Raw genomic sequence first — 19,546 nt, 5'->3', positions numbered from 1 at the left:
ATGTTCCTGTTTCAGTTTTGTTAGTAAGTGAAGAGGGAACCATGTCTGGTTTTTGGTTTCGATTATGACTAAACTGCCCAGAACCGCACCAGTAAGGACAATAGTGTCCTTGGAGCCTCCACATTCCCTTTAGGGTTTTCTGCATGATGGAGGAAAATGGAAAGCCCTGCTATACAATAGACTATCTCTTCCCCCCCGAGGCTGGTTTGCCCTGGGGGCTCTGGAAGCCCAGTCAGGAGACATTTCCTCCCATTCAAACGGGCAACGTCCTAGTGATGAGTACACAGCCAATGACTGGCTCTTGCCACGACTTACTCACTACTGCGCTGGCCGTGAAAACAAAGATGGCATTGTTAAGACACGTACATCAAAGAGGGAAAAAATAAAAACACGTCTAGCGCAACGTTCATCCTCCTCACCCACCCCCATCCTGCTAACCGTCGACCTTCTCTGAAACTCATCAGTCCCTGAAGTTCACCCCAGGCCAAAGGGAAGACTAGTGAAGGTGTGTTCCTGCCTGTCTCTGCAAAATAGAGGACATAATCCAATCTGCACTGCCTTTCCACTGGTGCAACCCAAAGAAAAAAGAGAAAGAAGCCAGGCACGCAACTAATTCTATTGACATCAAAGGAAACCAGCTGTAATATAAACAGAGGTGCCCCTGACTGGTTCAGCTCATATCAGCTGGGATTGATATGACCTGGGGCTTGGTCGGGAATGGAGATAGGTGCACTTTTAGCATGCAAGCAACAACTACAATGCCCTGCAGTCAGGTTTCAAATGGGTGAACATAAGGCCGTTTTATACTTCAGGCTAGAATAGCAAAGTATTTTTTTTTTTTTTTTTTAAAGAGACAGGAAACTCATATCAGACACAACACAACACCAACTCTGTACTTACATATATTAACAGCACACTAAAAAACATCTAGGAAGATAAAGAATGCTGAAGGTCATTTGATTCTGATTTATGACAGTATAATCCCTTTTGCAGCGATAAAATGAATACAAATCAGTGACCGTCAGCTAAACAAAGTGATTTAATTAGGCAGAGTAAGCCAGTGGCACAGTGCAAATGAAAGCTCGACCATTGAAAGAGTGCGAGTTGTGCCGGTCCGTGGCTAAAAGCCTGTAGGTGTCCAGGTTTCAACTTAAGTTACTCTAATCATAAACGAGGACTGAGGCCAACACTAAAACTGGACTGCTGATTTTGACATAAAACAGCCGTTTTACCGCGGGACCAATCAGTGGAACAAATACACCCCCTCTTTGGGAGCTCTCCCCTGGGGGTCCCTACCCCTGGGTACCAGCATGCAGTGTTGCCTAACTAGTGCACAGACTGACTTGACTGACCAGCAGTTCATAATCATCTTCATCATCATCATCATCATCACCACCATCATCCTGACTGGATGGATCTGGATCGATTTTCTTTGTTTCTTTTTGCATCACTGATTGTACCTTAAAATTGATTCATGGTATTCCATTTAAAAATACCATTCCCATTCATACATTCATTTGCGCAGAAGACACTGGAATATGACATTCTACTGGACATGGGAACAAGAGTCACACACTTATCTTTCCATCATCTAGTGATACAGTGCTTCTTTGTCGAGGAAGCATCACTGCGGCATGCTGGATTATCATATTGTTTCCCTTTAGATTCTAACCAAATCTCCCATGGTTTCTAACCAAAGCAGCCTAAAGGCTATGTATCTGACTACCAAACAACCAACCAACAAAGAGCCTTTAATCTCTTACACCTAAGCAATGAGCTCATCACCTGGCCCTCTGCCCATTCCCTGTAAATATCTCCCTTATGTGTTCAATAAAAACAGATGGGGAGTCATAAAGATAACATCATGCACTGGAAGCTGGCACGGTGGCTCATGTGCTGACTAAACGCCATCTCGTGTTTACACTCAAACAGCTCTGAAGAGCTCTGGGCCAAAGCTGAAGGCCAGCGATGATTCATGGGCTCTAGGAAGGAGAACATGCTCCTTCTCCTAAACACACAGGTGTGACCATCGCTCCATTCATCATCGAATGCGATCAGGTTTCAATGACATAATCTCGTATGAGAATGGGTGGTGTGCGTTTTGATAAATCGTCTAAGCCGCTGTACTGTGCCCGAACACCACCACCCTCCCCATTGAATCGCCAGTAATGACTATTTGAGAGCCATCTTTGATTACTCGTGCAGCGTGACAAACGAGAGTGATCCATCATCCAAAAAGTAAACAAACACTGTGAGAATTAAGTTAAATGCAAGTATCACGCCACTGTTCTTGGCCAATACATCAAGACAGACCGCCCTCATTACAACCATCCAACCATGTGATTAATCCTGAGCCTCCCACGACACAAACAAAACACATCAACGAGGTACATCATACTCATAGATCCCAAAGGGATAAAACCAGCTTTAAATAGACGGCTCCCCTGATGAGGACTGTTTTGGCAACCCTCAGCACTGTGGCTCCAATTTGGTGTTGTTTTTGGTGATAATTGCCGTCCTGCCAATTGTGTCTCCTTGGAATATAAGAGCAGAACACCTTCTGACTACCCCCGTGCAGGAATCTGTCGTATTACTATCAGTCTCCTTCTCTCAGGAGGCTCATCCAGTCATCAAGGAAAACAGTGCACTAGTGCCTCCTGCTAAGCTCCAACCTAAGAAAGATCCAAACACACTTATGTAAGTTAACATGGAAGGCCCGGATCAGGACAACTGAATGATGACCCCTGTAAGCGGCTTAAGGGAAAGATGCTAAAAACAGTATGAGGGTATCAGTTTCATCAAGGAGCGACCCAGACAGTTCAGAAGTCTGTTGGATTAAAATGTCCAAATGGCACGAACCTGAGAGCCCTTCACAAGCAGACACCACCATATGGCCAGGAGTGGGCAGAGCATGCTCAGAAAGTAGAAGTCCTGTCCAGTTTTGCATTGGCTGAGCCACAGGTCATAGGTGAAACATGCTCAACTGGTAGAGCAAGGTGCTTAGAACAAGAAGGTCAGGGGTTCAATCCCAGGGGGCACACCCACTTATTAAATGTATAGCTTACCTAATCTGTCAAATTAAATGATGTAAATAAACAAGTTCAGCTGATTAAGTACATAGATCTACCCAAAATATGGCATGAACTTTAGCCTCTGAACTTGAAATATTCGACCTCTTCAAAAAGCAAAAACATCACAGGCAAAACGTCACAATTCTCATACTCAATCATTCACACTATTATATGGAGACACAGACTTAGGCCTTGTTTAGACGGAGCCGAGTTTGTCTGCGTCCGAAATTAAACTAATACAGATAGCCCTATCATTTAGACGAACACTCTCTATCCGCACACGGTATCTGCAACGATTCAAATCGGGTGTAGAAGGTGAGTAGATTTGAATCTGTACGGGGGCTGGTGTTCATGTGCACGGATTCACGCAACCTGATGATGTCATTGTCCCACTTGATCGCATCGCAATCTCCAACCAATATATATATATAGCACTTGTTGTCTCTCTACATCTCACTCATGGTGTGTCTCGAACTCACTCTCATTAATCCAGCCTACTGATTTTTGTTTAGCCTCCTATCTTGATCTAATTCTTTTTATTCAGACGTTACAGAACTTTCATGACCACAAATATAAATTGGCCAGCGATATAATTAGCTTTTTTGTTCATGAATTAATGTAGAATGGTCGGAGCAAAGCATCATGGGAAATGGGATGACCGACATGTCATGTTGCATTGTTCCAAATTCTTTATTATAAATAGAAAATAGAATTCATTTTCGCATAACCTATAGTCTGCTCTGACAACTGATTTTATTAACCACCATAATGTATTACTGTGCAGATAAAATGTAGGCTATGTGGTTAGGCTAAACGTTGCTAATTGGAGCTTGAATGTCTTGTGTAATGTGTTTATCCGTGTGCTCTGCTCCTGTCTTTACTTCTACGTTGTCTGTAACACCGTTAGAGCGCCACCAACAGGCGTGGAGGATGTAATACAGTCGGTTCATTCCAATTGGATGGGTTCGTCCTTACTCAAATCTCTCGTTACCAGGCTCCATCTTTATGAAATTAAAAGATTCAATTTGTGTGAAAAATGAACCCGATTCAGTGACTCTAGGCTCCGTCTAAATGGGGTCTTAGACTAAGCATCTACGCTATTTAAATAGTCTTCATTAACACGTAACTGGCTCTGTCAATGGACAGATCACCTGACCTCTTAAGACTCCTTTAAAAGCTGCCTGACCCTGTGGGCCATTCATTACCTACAACATCATTCAGACACCAACAGTCTCAGTAAAAATCCAGCTGGTTTCCAAGCTGGCCCATAACTTGTACTTAAATATAAGTGTTTGTGGGTCTCATACCTCAGATCAACTAGAACTTAGCACAATGTGCTATGTGTTTGCCATATAGTTCCTTCTAAAGAGAACAATAGGAGGTGTGAACTACAGCATTACCAGATTTAATTACAACATTCCATCTTCCTATCCCACTCCTCAAAGCACCAGCCAGGGCTCTCATACCTGACATGATCAAAGTCAATGATCACAATGACAGGTACAGCTTTGAGATGTATTCATTCACAGGTAAAGACAGAGAGAGAGAGAGAGAGGGAGAGAGAGAGAGAGAAAGAAAGTGAGAGAGTAGAGAGAAGGAGAGAGAGAGAGAGCCTACAAAAGACTGCAGAGAGAAAAGGCTTTTTTCTGGTTTCCAGCCTAACCTCAAAACCCCAAAAGAACCACATTCAGCTCAAAGGGAGAGCTAAAAACTCAAAATACAAAGCCCAAAGTCAGTGCAAATCTCTCCACTGGGGGCTTGGGATGGACATAGCTTTGATTCTTCCAAATGCTCAGAGTAAAGGTCAGTGTTCAATCTTTGTCATTGCTGTTGTCCAGAGCAATGCCAAGCCTCCCGGGCAGGAGGGAGGTTTCTCCTCTCTTTACTGGACATGCTTCACCAACAGCCTTCTGTATAAGGTATAGACATGGTATGTTTATACACCCATACACCCATGCACCCCTAGACCCAAAACACACTGAGTCCCTTTGGGTTCAGAGTGGGTAGAGGGTGGGCGGATACATGGCGGACAGACCACAACAAGCTACTTGGTCTATACTGGCTTTTCCGGTGAGGTCACTGGCCAAACGCCGAAGGCATTTTCTACGAAGCGGGGGCTTGCTGTTTGAAAAGCCTTGTTCAAATCTTGGAGTTGTGCAAAGTCAACACCTTCCTAGGCTTTGTGTAGTATGGAAGCAATGTCAAAGCCTTATCTTATTTTCACACCCAGAAACAGAGACTCAATTGCCGTCAGACGAGTGTAACGCAGACATGGGTATTCCCTATGAGAAGTACATGTGAGCAGTGTAGTGAGTAAAAACAGGACAGGGAGTAGTGTGGAAAGAACATACTGGTAGAGGTACTCTACACAAACAAACTCATTTTAAATCTACAATGAATGCATCTGCATGGCTCTCCAGGTTCTCCAGCAGACATCATAGTATCACAGAGACTGTAAATGATGAAAGGAAAAGCAGTGAAAACACCTTTCTGATCTGAGGCAAAGAGACGGAGGTACTCTGTGTGTGTGGTTGGGGGGGGGGGGGGGGCGCTGAAGACTTTAAATCCCTGTAAGGTACAAATGGAAAAGGAAGGTTGAAGCAAAAGGATGCCAGAAGGCATCGAGGTAAGTGCAGAAAAAGGTGATAAAGAGATGACAGTAAACCAATGAAACTATGGAAGACAAAGGGCAAGAAAGCTACAAAAAAGAGAGAGGTGAAAAAGAGAGAAATGATAGAAAAGGAAAGAAAATTAAGAAAATAAATTATGGAGAGGCAAAAGGCTTGAAAGAGCAAAGCATTACAGAGGAGCAAAGAAAGAGAGAGGCAGAGGGAGAGGGCGTCCACACAACAACAGTTTTGGCCTAGTGTCCACATGACAACAGCGTTTTCGGGGTCTGAAAACATCTTTTTTTGAGAGTGGAGACTGAATGCAGAATGCAGCCCTTAAATCGCCTTGTGCACAAGTAATGGAGGAAAGGAAAACTGAGCTTTTTTTAAAACGATGCCGACATGGTGCCAACTTGATTAAAACACCTCTCATTCTCTGTGAAGCTTCAGGCTGAGCGCCGTCAACCAAAGCCTTCCTACCACTTCCTCATTGGCAATGAATAGAAAATCTATTTTTTTTTATTGAAAAGCATCATGGCTGTCAGACAATTGGCTCTTTTTAAGGAGGACTAGGAGGACATAATCTATCAGACACATCAGCGGCCAAAACCTTATCTGGATTTGTTTGAAATAAAATGACGCTAAACGCTAGCAACTTTAAGCAGAAATTCTGTTCACCCAAAGCGGATGTTGAAAAATAAACTGTTTAGACGATTTATCTTGTCTTGTAGTGACATTGCTTTGATAACAACCTTGTTTAGCTGTATGCTATAATTTAGGATTTAAGAATGCCCTAGCAAGCAACAGTGTTTTCACTGGTTTTTGCATTTCCGTGTGGACACAACAAAATGTTGTGTGGCTGGGAGTCATTTTGAAAATGCAAAGCACAAACGCTCCACTGTTGTGTGGATGACATCTGAGTGAGAGAAACTCATTTTCTGGAAATAGTTCTCTCACACCCATCAGCACCCCACAGAGAGCAGAGCAAACACTCAGTGGTGTCTGCAGTGGGGAGCGGGACCCCCCCAGGGCCTCTGTAAGACTGCTCACCCCATAGGGAGTGACACCCAACCAGACATGCGGCGGCACAGGCTGCTGCTGCCAACAATCACAATCCACACTGCTAGGGGAATCCACCCATTCACTCGCATCTTCCTCGCCACCATCTTCACAATTCCCCCCCCCCCCCCCCCCCCCCCCCCCAACACTAAAAGGGGGAACCACAATCCTCCGGTCACATATTTTGCTAAAACCAAACAAATACATAAAATCACTAGCTTTTGCTGCCACATTTTTAGAGGGAGATATTGTATTTAAAAAGGCATGCAACCACTTTATTGCTCAATGCTTTATTACTCATCATCGTCTTATCGTTGTTGTTGTTGCTGCTGTTGCTGCCAATGACATCATGATCAGAGTTCACCTGACCCCTGGTGAGTTTTTCATTTTATATGGTAATATTCCCTGCCTCGATGGGCCACCAAGAGGAGCTAAACATAATGGCTGTATTAACAGCACCTAATTATACATGTTCACCGAGCAAAAGCAACACGCTTTTTCATCTGAAGTGGCCATGAGTGCTGTTTTTGCTCTTGTTGATTATTTTCATCATCATCATCATCAACATGAGCATATCGTCGTGTAAGCCTGTGACGGCTTACATTAAGTTTTCATACACCCCCCCCCCCCCCCAAACATTGAAGAAAGCAACACATCAGCGAACAGACAGCATCTGTGGGCACCAACCGACCTCTGGCTTGACAGTGCTCCCTGGCCTTTGCATTTATGACTGTGATCCAGGGAAAATGAAAATGCAGTATGTTACATAACAGTTAGATAATTGTTTGATCAACAGTCTGCACACAGATGAAAAGCATCGGATCAACTTTAAAACATCAACCTTTAAGGGATTTGATGTTAAGCTGTTTAGCTGAGATGGATGAAACATCATTTCTTTTTTTTTTACATAAAACTGCAGTAGGAAATGTATATACCGGACAGTTAAAGTTAGAGACCTGAAACCATTCCATTCTGTAAAAGACAAACAGAATATATGCCTCAGGGAGAATAGCCTTTATAAATTAGCCTTTCAACAGGACCACCTCACATACTGTTGCTGATTCAAATCTATTACAAACTGATGTATTTATGTATTATATACACTATAATGTACCCCAATTTAAATCAAGTAGGCTATAACTATTTTTCAAGATGGAAAATTCAACAAATAGCATTGTGTCAGTGTTGTCAGTCTAGTAACATGATGAGGCATTTATTTTCATGCCTGTGACGCTAAGGGTAGAAGTTAATTTAATCACCAGGTGCAATTCACTACTTGCAGATTGATCAGCAAAATTCAAGTTGCACCACTTCATTATATCACCTTAAATCAGATGAATCACGCAAAAACAAAGGCCAATTGAATTAGTGTTGCCTTTTAATAAAAAATTGTCTTAGCAAATGTTGTGTAATGTACTTCGCCTACTGCTCATTCAAGTTTATGATTAGCAGTCAGCCCCCTCATAATCTGAATATATTAACAAAATCTTAACTGTGATATATTGTGTAGTGCAAACTGAATCCGTTGCTACTGGTAACCCCATGGTTGCCCTACAGAAAACTGTAGTATTTTAGATGCTGAACAGTAGCAAGGCAGTGTCTTGCCCAAAAGTACAAAATATAACCAAATATAAACATAAAACTATGTTTTGCAAGTCTTTTCTTTGTGCTAATTTTCCCCATATAACCATTAACCAAATCACTGTGAAAAAATGCTCCTCTCTGATTGATGTTGCCGTACTACTGTTTCCTTATAAAGGGGCAAAGTCCTTGAGCCATATATTCAAAGGCAGATAAGACTTGTGTGTCCTTCTGTTATGAGGAAACATGAGAGCATTATACTCAGAAATTATGACTTTAGGGGAGTCACCATGTGGTCTCTTTTTTTATTGTTAGAGCAGGGGCAGGGGGTAAAGTTTATCTGTGAATTCATAAATACTAAAACTATGATCATTTTTACAAAAACCCTCAATGGAACTACGAAATGGATTCCTGATCAAAATTTGCATTTTGGTTAGAGCCAACTCCTGGTTAGAACTCCTTCATCCAACTCTGGAGATTCCCAAATCCCGTTTTGTAATGCTGTAATTTTTCTTACTTGACCAGATAGGGTTACAAAGTTGGCATCCCTCACATCCTTGTTGATGGTTAGTAACACTTCAGGCCTGAAGTGTAAACGGCCAGCACTCAGCTGATCCTTAAGCCATCAGGTTCCTTTCACCAGAGGAAGTAAGCAAAGACCCTCAAACAAATTAGCACAGGAGAAGGCCTGGCGACTGTTATTTTCCGTAACACGAGACGCATTGCCGCTGCTGTGCTATCTATGCTATCGGCCACTTGCACCATGTTCGGCAACTGGGTCTCGCACAACTCTCACATTTCCTCCCCTACCATCACAAATCAATGACCTGACACATGAGCACCTAGGACACGTGCTCATCACTTGGCAAGGGTCAACTCAGAGTAAGGCCTACTAACTCTACTGCCTACCTTGCTCTCTCAGGCCCTCTCGGTAGCTCTCTCTCTCTCTCTCTCTCTCATCTCTCCATTTTCCTTGTTCTCTCTCTCAACCCAGAATAGTCCATGCCTGCAAGCAGAGCAGTAATGTGAGAGAAGGAACTGGCAGCTCAATCCATAGCAGCCCTTAAAGACCAACCACATGGGTAGATTGTTCCAGAATGAAAACCCAGAACAGACTCAAGACGGTACGACTGAAGGGGTCTGAAGGGCAAAGAATCAGTGGTTTATCTCACGGTTTCACAGACTAAAGGGAGACAGAAACCTGGCTACCTTTTTACCATTAAGCGTTTACCTCCATTATAACATCATATTCATATTGTATTCTCTCTCTGTACAGTGCAAGGCAGTTTAGAGTTGGGGGGAGGGGGGGGGCATTATGCAGGCTTTGTCCATTCAACCATAACATCCATTATGTCCACACTCATATCTATTAAAAGCCGGATCTTGCGGGCTCATGGTGTTTAACCTGACAGCAAAGGGATTGATGGCTACGCTCTCGCAGCTGGGAGCAATGAAACACACATCAGCTGTTATCTTCTCATCCATCCCTTCCCAGAAGATCCGTCTCCACGAAGAAAAAATGTACCCAAGGGTGCACGAGGTCTGGGATGCAAAGCCTCAGGTGCTTTCCAATGGAGGACGCTCTTTCAGAGAACTCAGAATGGAAACCAAACTGAATATCTACAGTGATTACTCATCTGCCGGTTCAATAGCCACCCAATTTCTTCTCGCTCTGCTGATATGGGCAAATGATAATTGTGAGACAATGCTATGCATGTCTATGTGCAATCAAACATGATGAACATGAACCAAAGCAATTGTGTGAAACTAGATTTCCCCCCTAGTCTACAAGATTACAAAAAAAAAAAACATTAATTTTTTTATCTAGTTTCTGTCATGTCACACATTGTGTGGGAGCATGACAGAATACAGCAATGTGAAATAGGTTGCTAGCACTTGTGTGACTGAGAAGACATATCTCACCAACTTAGATGTAGATTGAGTGTGGGTAAATCAGTGTAAAAACACTCAGACAATGGCGATTTAAATGACGATAATTCCACCAAGAGCCTCCATCCCCATGGCCTATGCTAGGATCCATGGAAACTAGCGACTCTCAGCCGTGGTGCTGCCTTCTGGAGCCACAGGCCGCCGCATTCCTTGAGGGGTTTTGGAAGAGTTATGGCGGCCAAATAACAGCCTGCCTCCACAGTGCATGCTCCGAGAGACTAACTCGTCGTCAGTGTAGTAACCAACCAGCCCTCAAAGAATCGGTCCCCACAGGCACCAGGGGGGCAAACACCCATTAGTCTTAAGGAATAAGGTCATGAGCCATTGTCTGCCACAAATACTACAAAACATTCAAAGTACTTTCTTAGTCAGCATTCACATTAGGATGCATTCACAACTAAAAAAACTAGAATGGAAAGTTGTGTCCACGGGTCGAGGGTGAGTAAGAGGTGAAGAATTGATGATCTATATCCAGTCAAAAGGTTACGAGATCTCATTGCTCCCTTGGCACCCCTCACCAGGGCTTTGTCGGAGATTCTCAGCCTCGTGAGCCAATGACTTCACAGACCTCACATCTGTCCGACCTCAACTTTCCCCCTCTTCCATTCCCAAACTACTTCACCCACGTCTAGAAAAAAGGTCAAAACTGTTTACACAACACAGCCAAACAGCAGAGTCTGGCTGAAGAACAACATGGCCTCGAGAGGCAGAGAAGCTTGTCGGGTGGTCTCCCTCTGCTCTAAAAGAGGGCTGGGCAGTACATCGACTTAAGGTATATTGATATATTTTCAAAAGATAAACAAGATGAGACACTACCATTTAATATCGATTTACTTTGATATATTACATAACCTCTATCACCCTAAGTTGTAACAGTGTGTCATCTTTCCTCTCACTCTCCGCGCACACATTCTCTTTCCCTCCCAATAGAACCCATTGTGGCCATTGACAGCAGTTCTATATTTCACTGTCTCACTGATGGCCGGCATGCTTTAAGTGTTTAAGAGTTGTAAGCGGTATTCAGCACTTACATTAATACGCCTAAAGACTACTTTAGACCCTTGTCAATAAAGTGAATATACAATAAATATATGTACAGTATCTACATAACTATAACTATGAGAATTGTTCATAGTTTTACATAATATCGGTGCTTCTTGCATACTTGAACTTGCATTTTCTGTGTCGGATGCCTTGGAGACTAAAGTGAGTTATAACATAAACCTTGTGGTAAAATACAGCTCAACTTAGGCACCAGCAACAGGTCTATTTAGCTAACTGTTTGATAGTAAAGCTAACATGGCTTGTCAGCTAGCTTCTGTTGTGAGCTGCACAACTGACATTTTTAACAGTATAACAGAGTAAGACTTTTTTTTAAATGAATGTACTTCTCAGAAAGACAGAAGACATTTACCCTACCTGCTAGGGTATCTTTATGATTGTGATAAAACATATCTGGTTTTGTCCAAGGCACTTGCAGTGGTGATTACTGCAGGCAATACGGTTACAAAACAAAAACAATCTGACTATTGTTGTGCTGCCCTTATATTGGCCTCACTACACGTTTTGTCTGTGGTTAGGTTAATGAAGGTTTTAATGGTAGATTAAACTCACAACAGGTCATGATTATATAGGTTTTTATTGGTAAACTAAGTCACTGTCAAGAGTAGATCTTCTTTGCTCTCTCTCTCTCTCTCTCAAGAGCGTGTTTTACAGCCCGTGCTTCCTCCTGATAGTTCAACAAATGAATATTTGTATATTTTCCCAAGAGCAGTGATGTAGATTGTAAATTATATTATGCATATAATGTAAATGCTTGAAAAAGCCCCCCTTTCTGTACGACAAGCTGAGATAGACTCCCACCTCCCTGTAATGTTTTTGGCAGGCTTTGAACCCGGCACCATTCAAAAGCCCCTCCATGGGGGCTGGAGCTTCCTGTGTTGACATAAGTCTGCTGCTGGATAAACGCAACGAAAGAAGCATTTTCGGAGGGTAAATAAAAAAAGACAGTGTTTATTCCAAAAGAGGGACTGAAAAATTGGATAGGACTTCCACCAAGATTTCAAAGTCTTGTGAATTACTGGATCATAACTTCACAAGGAGAGCTGCACCGACGATTAATGCATGTCACTGTGTGGCATGAGATGCTGCAAAAATATCAGGACTTACCAGACAGATTTTATTTGCATGTCATGGGATAGGAACCTAGATACTTGGCCTATTTCTTATGTAGGTCCCATTCTATATTGGTATTTGGGCAAAGGGAGATCATGATCCCATAGAACAGTGCTTATAATAGCATATGCATCATAGAAATTTAAAACCCCATGTGAATATATACCAACTACATTTCTTGACCTGTGTACGAGTTAGCATTAGCACCCGCCAAGTGCCAATGGCGTGTAGATTTCTGTGTTGGCAGGTGAATGATGGTGCATACTAGGGCTGAATGATTAATTGCATTTGTGTTTTAATCGCGATATGATGAGACGCGATTTTCAAACCGCACCTTAAATAACTTGCTTATCACTAACGAGATGCTAGTGGCTCAAACTAGCGAAATCTCTTGAAATGTGCTTACCTTGACACTATGACCAACTAGTCAACAACTGTCCTAACACAGCCAATCATCAAGCAAGTGCAACACAAGACGGCAAATAAGTTACTTACTAGTTCGGCAGACAGTAAAAACCAGGCGGCTTCAGGCACACCTACATAACGCAGTCATTTGCCTACGGAGCCTGGTATGGCAATGGTACAGAGGCGATTCTCCATATTAAAAGTCATTGTAGCGCCCCAATTTTCAAAGCTCTTATTTTAAGGTAAAACTGCTTATCCTAACCCTAACCCTTAAGTACAATTACTGCATAAGGCCAATTTAAAAAGTGCATGCCTTGTGTTTATACTTGACTTTGTTTAAATAACTTAAATGCATAGTGGCAAAGCCACCGATTTGTTTCTGTAATGAGCAGTTAAATATGAATGTAAAATGTGGGAAAGAATATTTCACACTAAATGTATCTAATATTGTGTCAAATCGCATATCGAATCGCATTCGCAATATTTTGGGGAAAAATCGCAATTAGATTATTTTCCCAAATCGTTCAGCCCTAGTGCATACAGAGCCTCTCTGGCACGTAAAATACGAGCGCAGTTCATCTTCGATGACTTTGATAGTCCGTCACTTCAATCTAATAATGTTAAAAACTGCTTTTTAGAGTAACATGGAAAACAGAAGACATCAAATCTCTTTTGATGAGATTGATTGATGACATCTCAAAATCCCTTGATGGCACAGGTTGGTTAACCATTTCAGTTTCTTAAGTTCCTCATGATGGTAGTGAATATAACATACAAATTATGTTATGAAAAGCCCTGTTTAATTTTGGCAGATAAAAAAAAATACACCTGGCCATCTAGCCTACTTTGGCTAATTGGCCAAAATGAGGCCAAGGAGTGAAAGTGATGAAAACTGTCTATCCACCAACACCACTTTATGCCATGGTGTGTCCCGTCAACATTATTTGAAAACACTATTTTGAGTTCTGTCTATGTCAGACAACATCTCTAGTCCTCTTACAACAGAGAAACTGCTCTATTCCTTAACTTACATCTCTGCAATCAACAAAAGAGACCAAAGGTCAATAGCAAACATGTGAACACATACTTTCCCAAAAGAGTAGGGTCTGAGACATCGCAGAGGGACTTGTACTGACAACCAGCTAAACATTTCTCTGCTGACACATCCACTTTCTCAGGCTCTAGTGTTAGGGTTCATTAGAACTGCGTACTGGACCAGTTCTCAATTTGTGTCCTTCCGCCAGATACACTGATTGCGGCCACCTGCTCCCAAAGGATATATTGTCCATACACATTCTCTCCCACAGATATTTTTTCCCAGCACCCTAATAACTGAAGCTGACATACACATGACATCATTTCACTGACACAGAGGCCAAGAGAAAGTCATTCCTCTTATTATTTGAAGGGGCAAGATTTTTTCCCATCTAGGGGTTTCCCCTAAACATTTCAGGCAAGTTGTGTATCCAGGAAACTCATCTACCACTTCATTGGGCCTGCATGGAAGAGAACATTTCTTACACTCAAAACATCTGTTGGGTTTAACAGAATACAGAATTGATGTCTCTCCAACAACACCTTCCGTAATCAATTCACATTAACAGGATTTAGGCTATCCTCTACACAGACATACTCGTCATGTGTGAAATGTTAGCCAATGATTTACTGATAAAATTTCACAACAACCTTGATGGAAAAAGTAGTTACTATCCACATGATTTATTGCTCTTACACATTGATCAGCCCTTCAAAAACATAACAACTAATACTTTTGCATGACATCAATGTTTGCATAACAAAGAGTTCTATAAATAAAACCGATAGCCTTTCGTGATTGGCAGCTCCTTGGATTTCTTTATTTTGACAGCATCAGTCAAAACCCTCGGGCTTTGTTTGTTATTAAACAGTCTCAGTCTTAAACAGTGTGATTCACTGACCTTATTTGATAATATGCAATTCAACAGTTAAAATAATTCCTTGGAGAGATTTTCCACAAACGTTTGTTCAACCACAACACTAGACTTCATATATTGTCTGCGGTGAAGAATTTACAGTTTTAACTAAGACTTTAAAGGAGTGTGATCTTAACGCAATGATTGTTTACATCTGATCCATGATCCCTTACAAAAATGACAATTCATTTTACATTTACCTTGAAAAAATATGCCACAGACGAGGACGAATCTAGCAAGCTCAAGGAACTAGGTAGCCTGCTTCATTGACAAAACATTTCAAACTAACCATAGGTACTCAATTGTCTTTACAGACACACGTGTGCAGCCTTATTAAAAAAAAAGTGTCTCACCTTGCAGCCGTCCGAGGATGCACACGGACCCACTGTAAGATGACTGCGAAATGCCATTTGTGCAAGATTCAAATTTGAAATCACCACTGGTAATCCTTACGAAAACCACACTACCTTCCAACCATTGTCAACTCTCACTCTCACAATCATATGAATGGACCAGGAGCGAAAACATCAAAGCCACTTCCTGTGATGACATCGTCAGCCACCACCATAGATGCAAGAGGAGTCTTTAACAGATTAAAACTCAATCCTCTTACTTACTAAGCCATTCACCGACACTGAACATCCCCTTTGGAAGCCCACACGCCTGAGAAAATAAATGTTCTGCTTATTTATAACCTTTAGGCTTCACCTTTGATATTTTGTCATGGAGAATGATAAGAGAGCGTCAGGTACAAGGATGCATCAGTATCAATACAGGGTATTATCCCCAACTGCTTACTGGTAGTATACTGACAGATGAGGTACATACAGTGAAGTGGATATAGTTAGTATATATAGTGAAGTGGATATATCCCTGTGTGGCCAAGTATACAGGCAATGTAGGACAACAAAGGACTTTGTGAAATTAAACAGAACACTAACACTGCAGGGACTGTTATGCAAGGGCCAATGGGTTAACAGGATCTTGACCCATCCTCACTTGAGAAAAAAGGAGGCTAAATGAGGACAGGGCAATTAAAAATAATCATAAAAAGGGTGCCAAAAGGAGAGAGCGACCGGCATGGAGAGAGAAAGAGAGAACATGCAAATGCTCTAGTAACCTCTGGAAGTTGGTTATATTGATGAATGCAAAACATCCACAGAGAGCAGTGTATCGAAGAGGTGGGAGGGGAAAAAAGTGATAGAGTATCACAATATTTTTTGGCACAATGTGATATTGATACAGCGGCGCCAAGTATCACAATATTTGTTTATTTATTATTATGATTTTAAATGTGTTTTTGGTACATATAGCTACACTGATAACAAAGCTTCTGAAGTACACAAGGTGGTAAAAGATCTTGTTCTTCATTTAGGTCACAGCAGACAAGATGGCTGCAGACACTCCCAGTATACAAAATCTAATATATGGGAGAAATAAATCACAATGTATTGCAGAATCAAATCGCAATACTTTCTGTACCAAACAGTCACTATATATTGTAGCATAGCCCAAATAAAGACGCTGTATCTTTTCTCATCCCTAGCGCATTTTTTCCCTTCGCACCACTATAAGCAGAGTGCGTCCAGACACAAATCAAGCGCATTATTTTGAGACCTGCTGAGTTACAGCTCATCTTTCAAAGTGACAGGATGAAGTTGGCCAGACAAGTTATTTGTGGATAGATCAGAATTCAACCTCATAATTTAACTCAAAAGTACCATGACAGAAAGTGGAGGCAAAAGCAATGGCCTGGCAGTTCTACTTCTAGCAATGCTCTTTCCTCCCCACCTATAATCACTGTTATGCAGATAACAGAGTGTCTCTGAATTGCAAGAGAAACATCGCATTTCTTGACTATTATCCTCAACAGGCCAAAAAACGCAGGCTTATGTCAAGAAGTGCATTATAGACTTGACGGCATATAATATAGGACTATGATAATCCTCTGGCCTGTAAGAGCTCAGGCTACGGTAAACATTACCCCCTCCCCTCCTAACCCTCAATCCCATCCAAACATAAATAGCTGAGGAGGCCTCTCAGTGGCTATTCTGGCAGCGTGCCAAAGCAAGAGCTAGGGTTCTCCCAAACACATGGAGTTTAATCTTAATAAAGCCATTTATCTAGTGCCAAACACGTCAGCACTATCTGAGACTCATTCATTTGAACACAAGTCCACGAAGAAGGGCTTCTCCCCTGACTGCATGGCTTACATCACACAGGTATAAACAGACAGAGTCCAGATTCGGCATGCAGCCAGACCCCCAACGTCTTGTAAACAAACCAGGGGTGAGATCTTGAGGATATGCCACCTTCACCACAGGCTGTCCGGTGTTTATAGTAGGCTGACTAATGCCTGATTCAAGGTAAAGGTCAGGTCACAGCTACCTGCTGATGAGTCAAGACCTTCACCTCTCTAAGAGCTTGACCTAAACACACCTCCTCACGCACTGATATGCATGGAGCAGAAGAGAGCCAGGAATCTGATGCTGCTTGAACTGCCATTTTTAAGAGACTTTAATGAAAGCCCATGGATAAACCAGTCATCTTTCACTGGCGCTTAAGGAAAGTAGTGTGAGCTGAATGCATTTTAAAGAGACGGGAGCTCTATGAAGCATGTGAGACCAGTCCAGACCTGGCCTGGCAACTCAACAAGTTACTCAAGCTGCCATAACATGCAGTGCCTTGCTATAGCATAATTCCCTTTGTCTAGAGCAATTAGACATTATTCAGTGACACAATCATGCGGACATAACATGGCAAAGCATTTCAGATTTATTGGAAGCATTTGCGATGCTCCCTCAGAAAAGTGTCTCTACACGTTTCATGGGTATAAATTCAGAGCTGTCAATGTGTTCTCTGAGATTTGCGTTTGACAAGCATTTGTTAAGTTTTAAACAACTCATAGAGCCATCGAACAGAGAAACTTTCATACTAACTGTAGAGAAAAAGCCAGAATGATTAGGTTATCTCTTTGTCAACTTGTTATTTCAAGTTATATCAAGTATATGCCTAGAGAGATTGCTCATGTATATTGAAAAAAAGAAAACAACCCAATACAAGGGGTTTATGATGAACTGCTATGGCAGACAAGATTTGGCAGGGTTGGGGATTTTGTGATTGGGTCTGTGATTGAAACGTGCCTCTGCACGTATTTAGAGTGAGCATAACAGGCTTTTGGTGGGTGTGAGTTAAGTGAGTATCTTAATTATGTGATTCTAATATCAAGCAGCTAACTTTTATCCAAAACTTTCTCCAGACTGCTTGTTGATGCAAGAAAACAAACACACCTGTCGCTGGCGAATCCACTGAAAGGACCTCAGAGCATAAACACATCTTTTGATGTCCGCAATTGCAACTTACCAGTTCTTGTTCATCTTCATCTGCTTCTGATTCGTCTTCTTTTATAACCTCTATAAGCTGTAGAGTTGGCTCATAGCAATCACACTTAGCCTCGTTCGTTATATCTTCCTTCCCCTTTCCCAGCTGGATGTCGTAGTCTATTGAGTCTTTCAGTTGAAATTCACCAAAATTTACGTTTTCACATTCCATGTCCTCTGGTGTCATCTCGTTGTCAGATATTGTGTCGGAGCTCAGTGAAGAACTCATTCCACCAATGCCATATGTGTCGTAATGTTCCTCTTCCATGGCGTTTAATTAGCCCTGCCGACAACTTGAATGGTTTAGAGATGCGCGCTTATTTAACTTCTATGCGCACTACACCTCGGAGAGACATCAGTCATTAAGCCTGAACGTTGCATTCATCTTTTAGCTAGAGTTAAGCTAGCGAACGCAGAGGGAGCTCCCATTGAAAAGACGTGAGGCAGCGTGGGTACGTCTCATCATAGCTCCTTCCAACTTTGATACTGATACGATGTCGCTGGTGCCTGAAGCTTCACTGTGAGGAGAACTCCTCCCACCTTGACCCGATTGCCTGCGCCAATCATCGTAAATATACCACTGACCTTTGCCCAAACGAGGTCATGAAAGGGAATAGCACAGTATTTAAAAGTGCATTGCTCTAAACATGTAGTGCTCTCTCTTAACACTGCAGCTAAGCACACAACATACGATGCCCTTTACTTCCACGATTGTACTAAAAATGTGCGCGGTGTCACTACGACATGGAAGCTGAATTGTCATGTAGGCTACATGACTGAATCATATTACAAGAACAGATGCAACACTTGCTGCTCATATCTGTGACAGAATTAACCTGAAACTATTTTATGAGAGTTTAAAATAAAGCATCATAACCTTTTTAGTGAATTAACTAATTTGAATTATGTAATGAATACATATTCATATTTTGGCAGCTAGCCTAAACTATTCAAAATTACAAGGCTGAATCAAACCAAAATGAAGTTTGACATCTATTACGTTTTAAAACATAAAGTTTTGGTGGGGTTTCAGTTTCAACTACATCTGAGATCCAACTCAAATTGGCACATTCGGGTCCTGACTAGTTTCTTTGTTAAACCCTGTTCTCTAGTCTGCAATTAGAACAGTAAGATATCAGTGTGTGAACAACTACACCTGGAGAAGGCTGTTGCGCAATGGCTGCTGGGGTAAATGGTCGGATGAATTACTACATCCATGGAGCTATTATACCTGCAGACTGGAAAGCAGGGAAATGCTATAGATGCAATGGCCGCATTGCCTCCTACTGTTTTCAGTTTAAACAGTTTACATTGTCAGCAACATATCTGTATTAAGAGAGAGGGCTTCTCTTGAATCCTAGTTC

The 19,546-nt window shown here is 41.9% G+C and overlaps 1 protein-coding gene across 4 annotated transcripts in view; it reads right to left on the bottom strand.

The window, feature by feature from the left end:
* Positions 1–18,644, bottom strand: part of mast4 (microtubule associated serine/threonine kinase family member 4) — a 105,243-nt gene extending 86,599 nt beyond the window's left edge. For all 4 annotated transcript variants that reach the window (XM_080847752.1, XM_080847753.1, XM_080847754.1 and 1 more), the window contains exon 1: positions 18,166–18,644. In XM_080847752.1, the coding sequence (XP_080703878.1) occupies positions 18,166–18,450 (285 nt within the window). In that variant the 5' untranslated portion in view covers positions 18,451–18,644. The remainder of the gene's footprint in view (positions 1–18,165) is intronic.
* Positions 18,645–19,546: the final 902 nt, after the last annotated feature.

Source organism: Sprattus sprattus, assembly GCF_963457725.1.
Source record: "Sprattus sprattus genome assembly, chromosome: 11".
NCBI classification, from domain to species: domain Eukaryota; kingdom Metazoa; phylum Chordata; class Actinopteri; order Clupeiformes; family Clupeidae; genus Sprattus; species Sprattus sprattus.
This window is presented reverse-complemented; position numbering and strand designations above follow the sequence as displayed.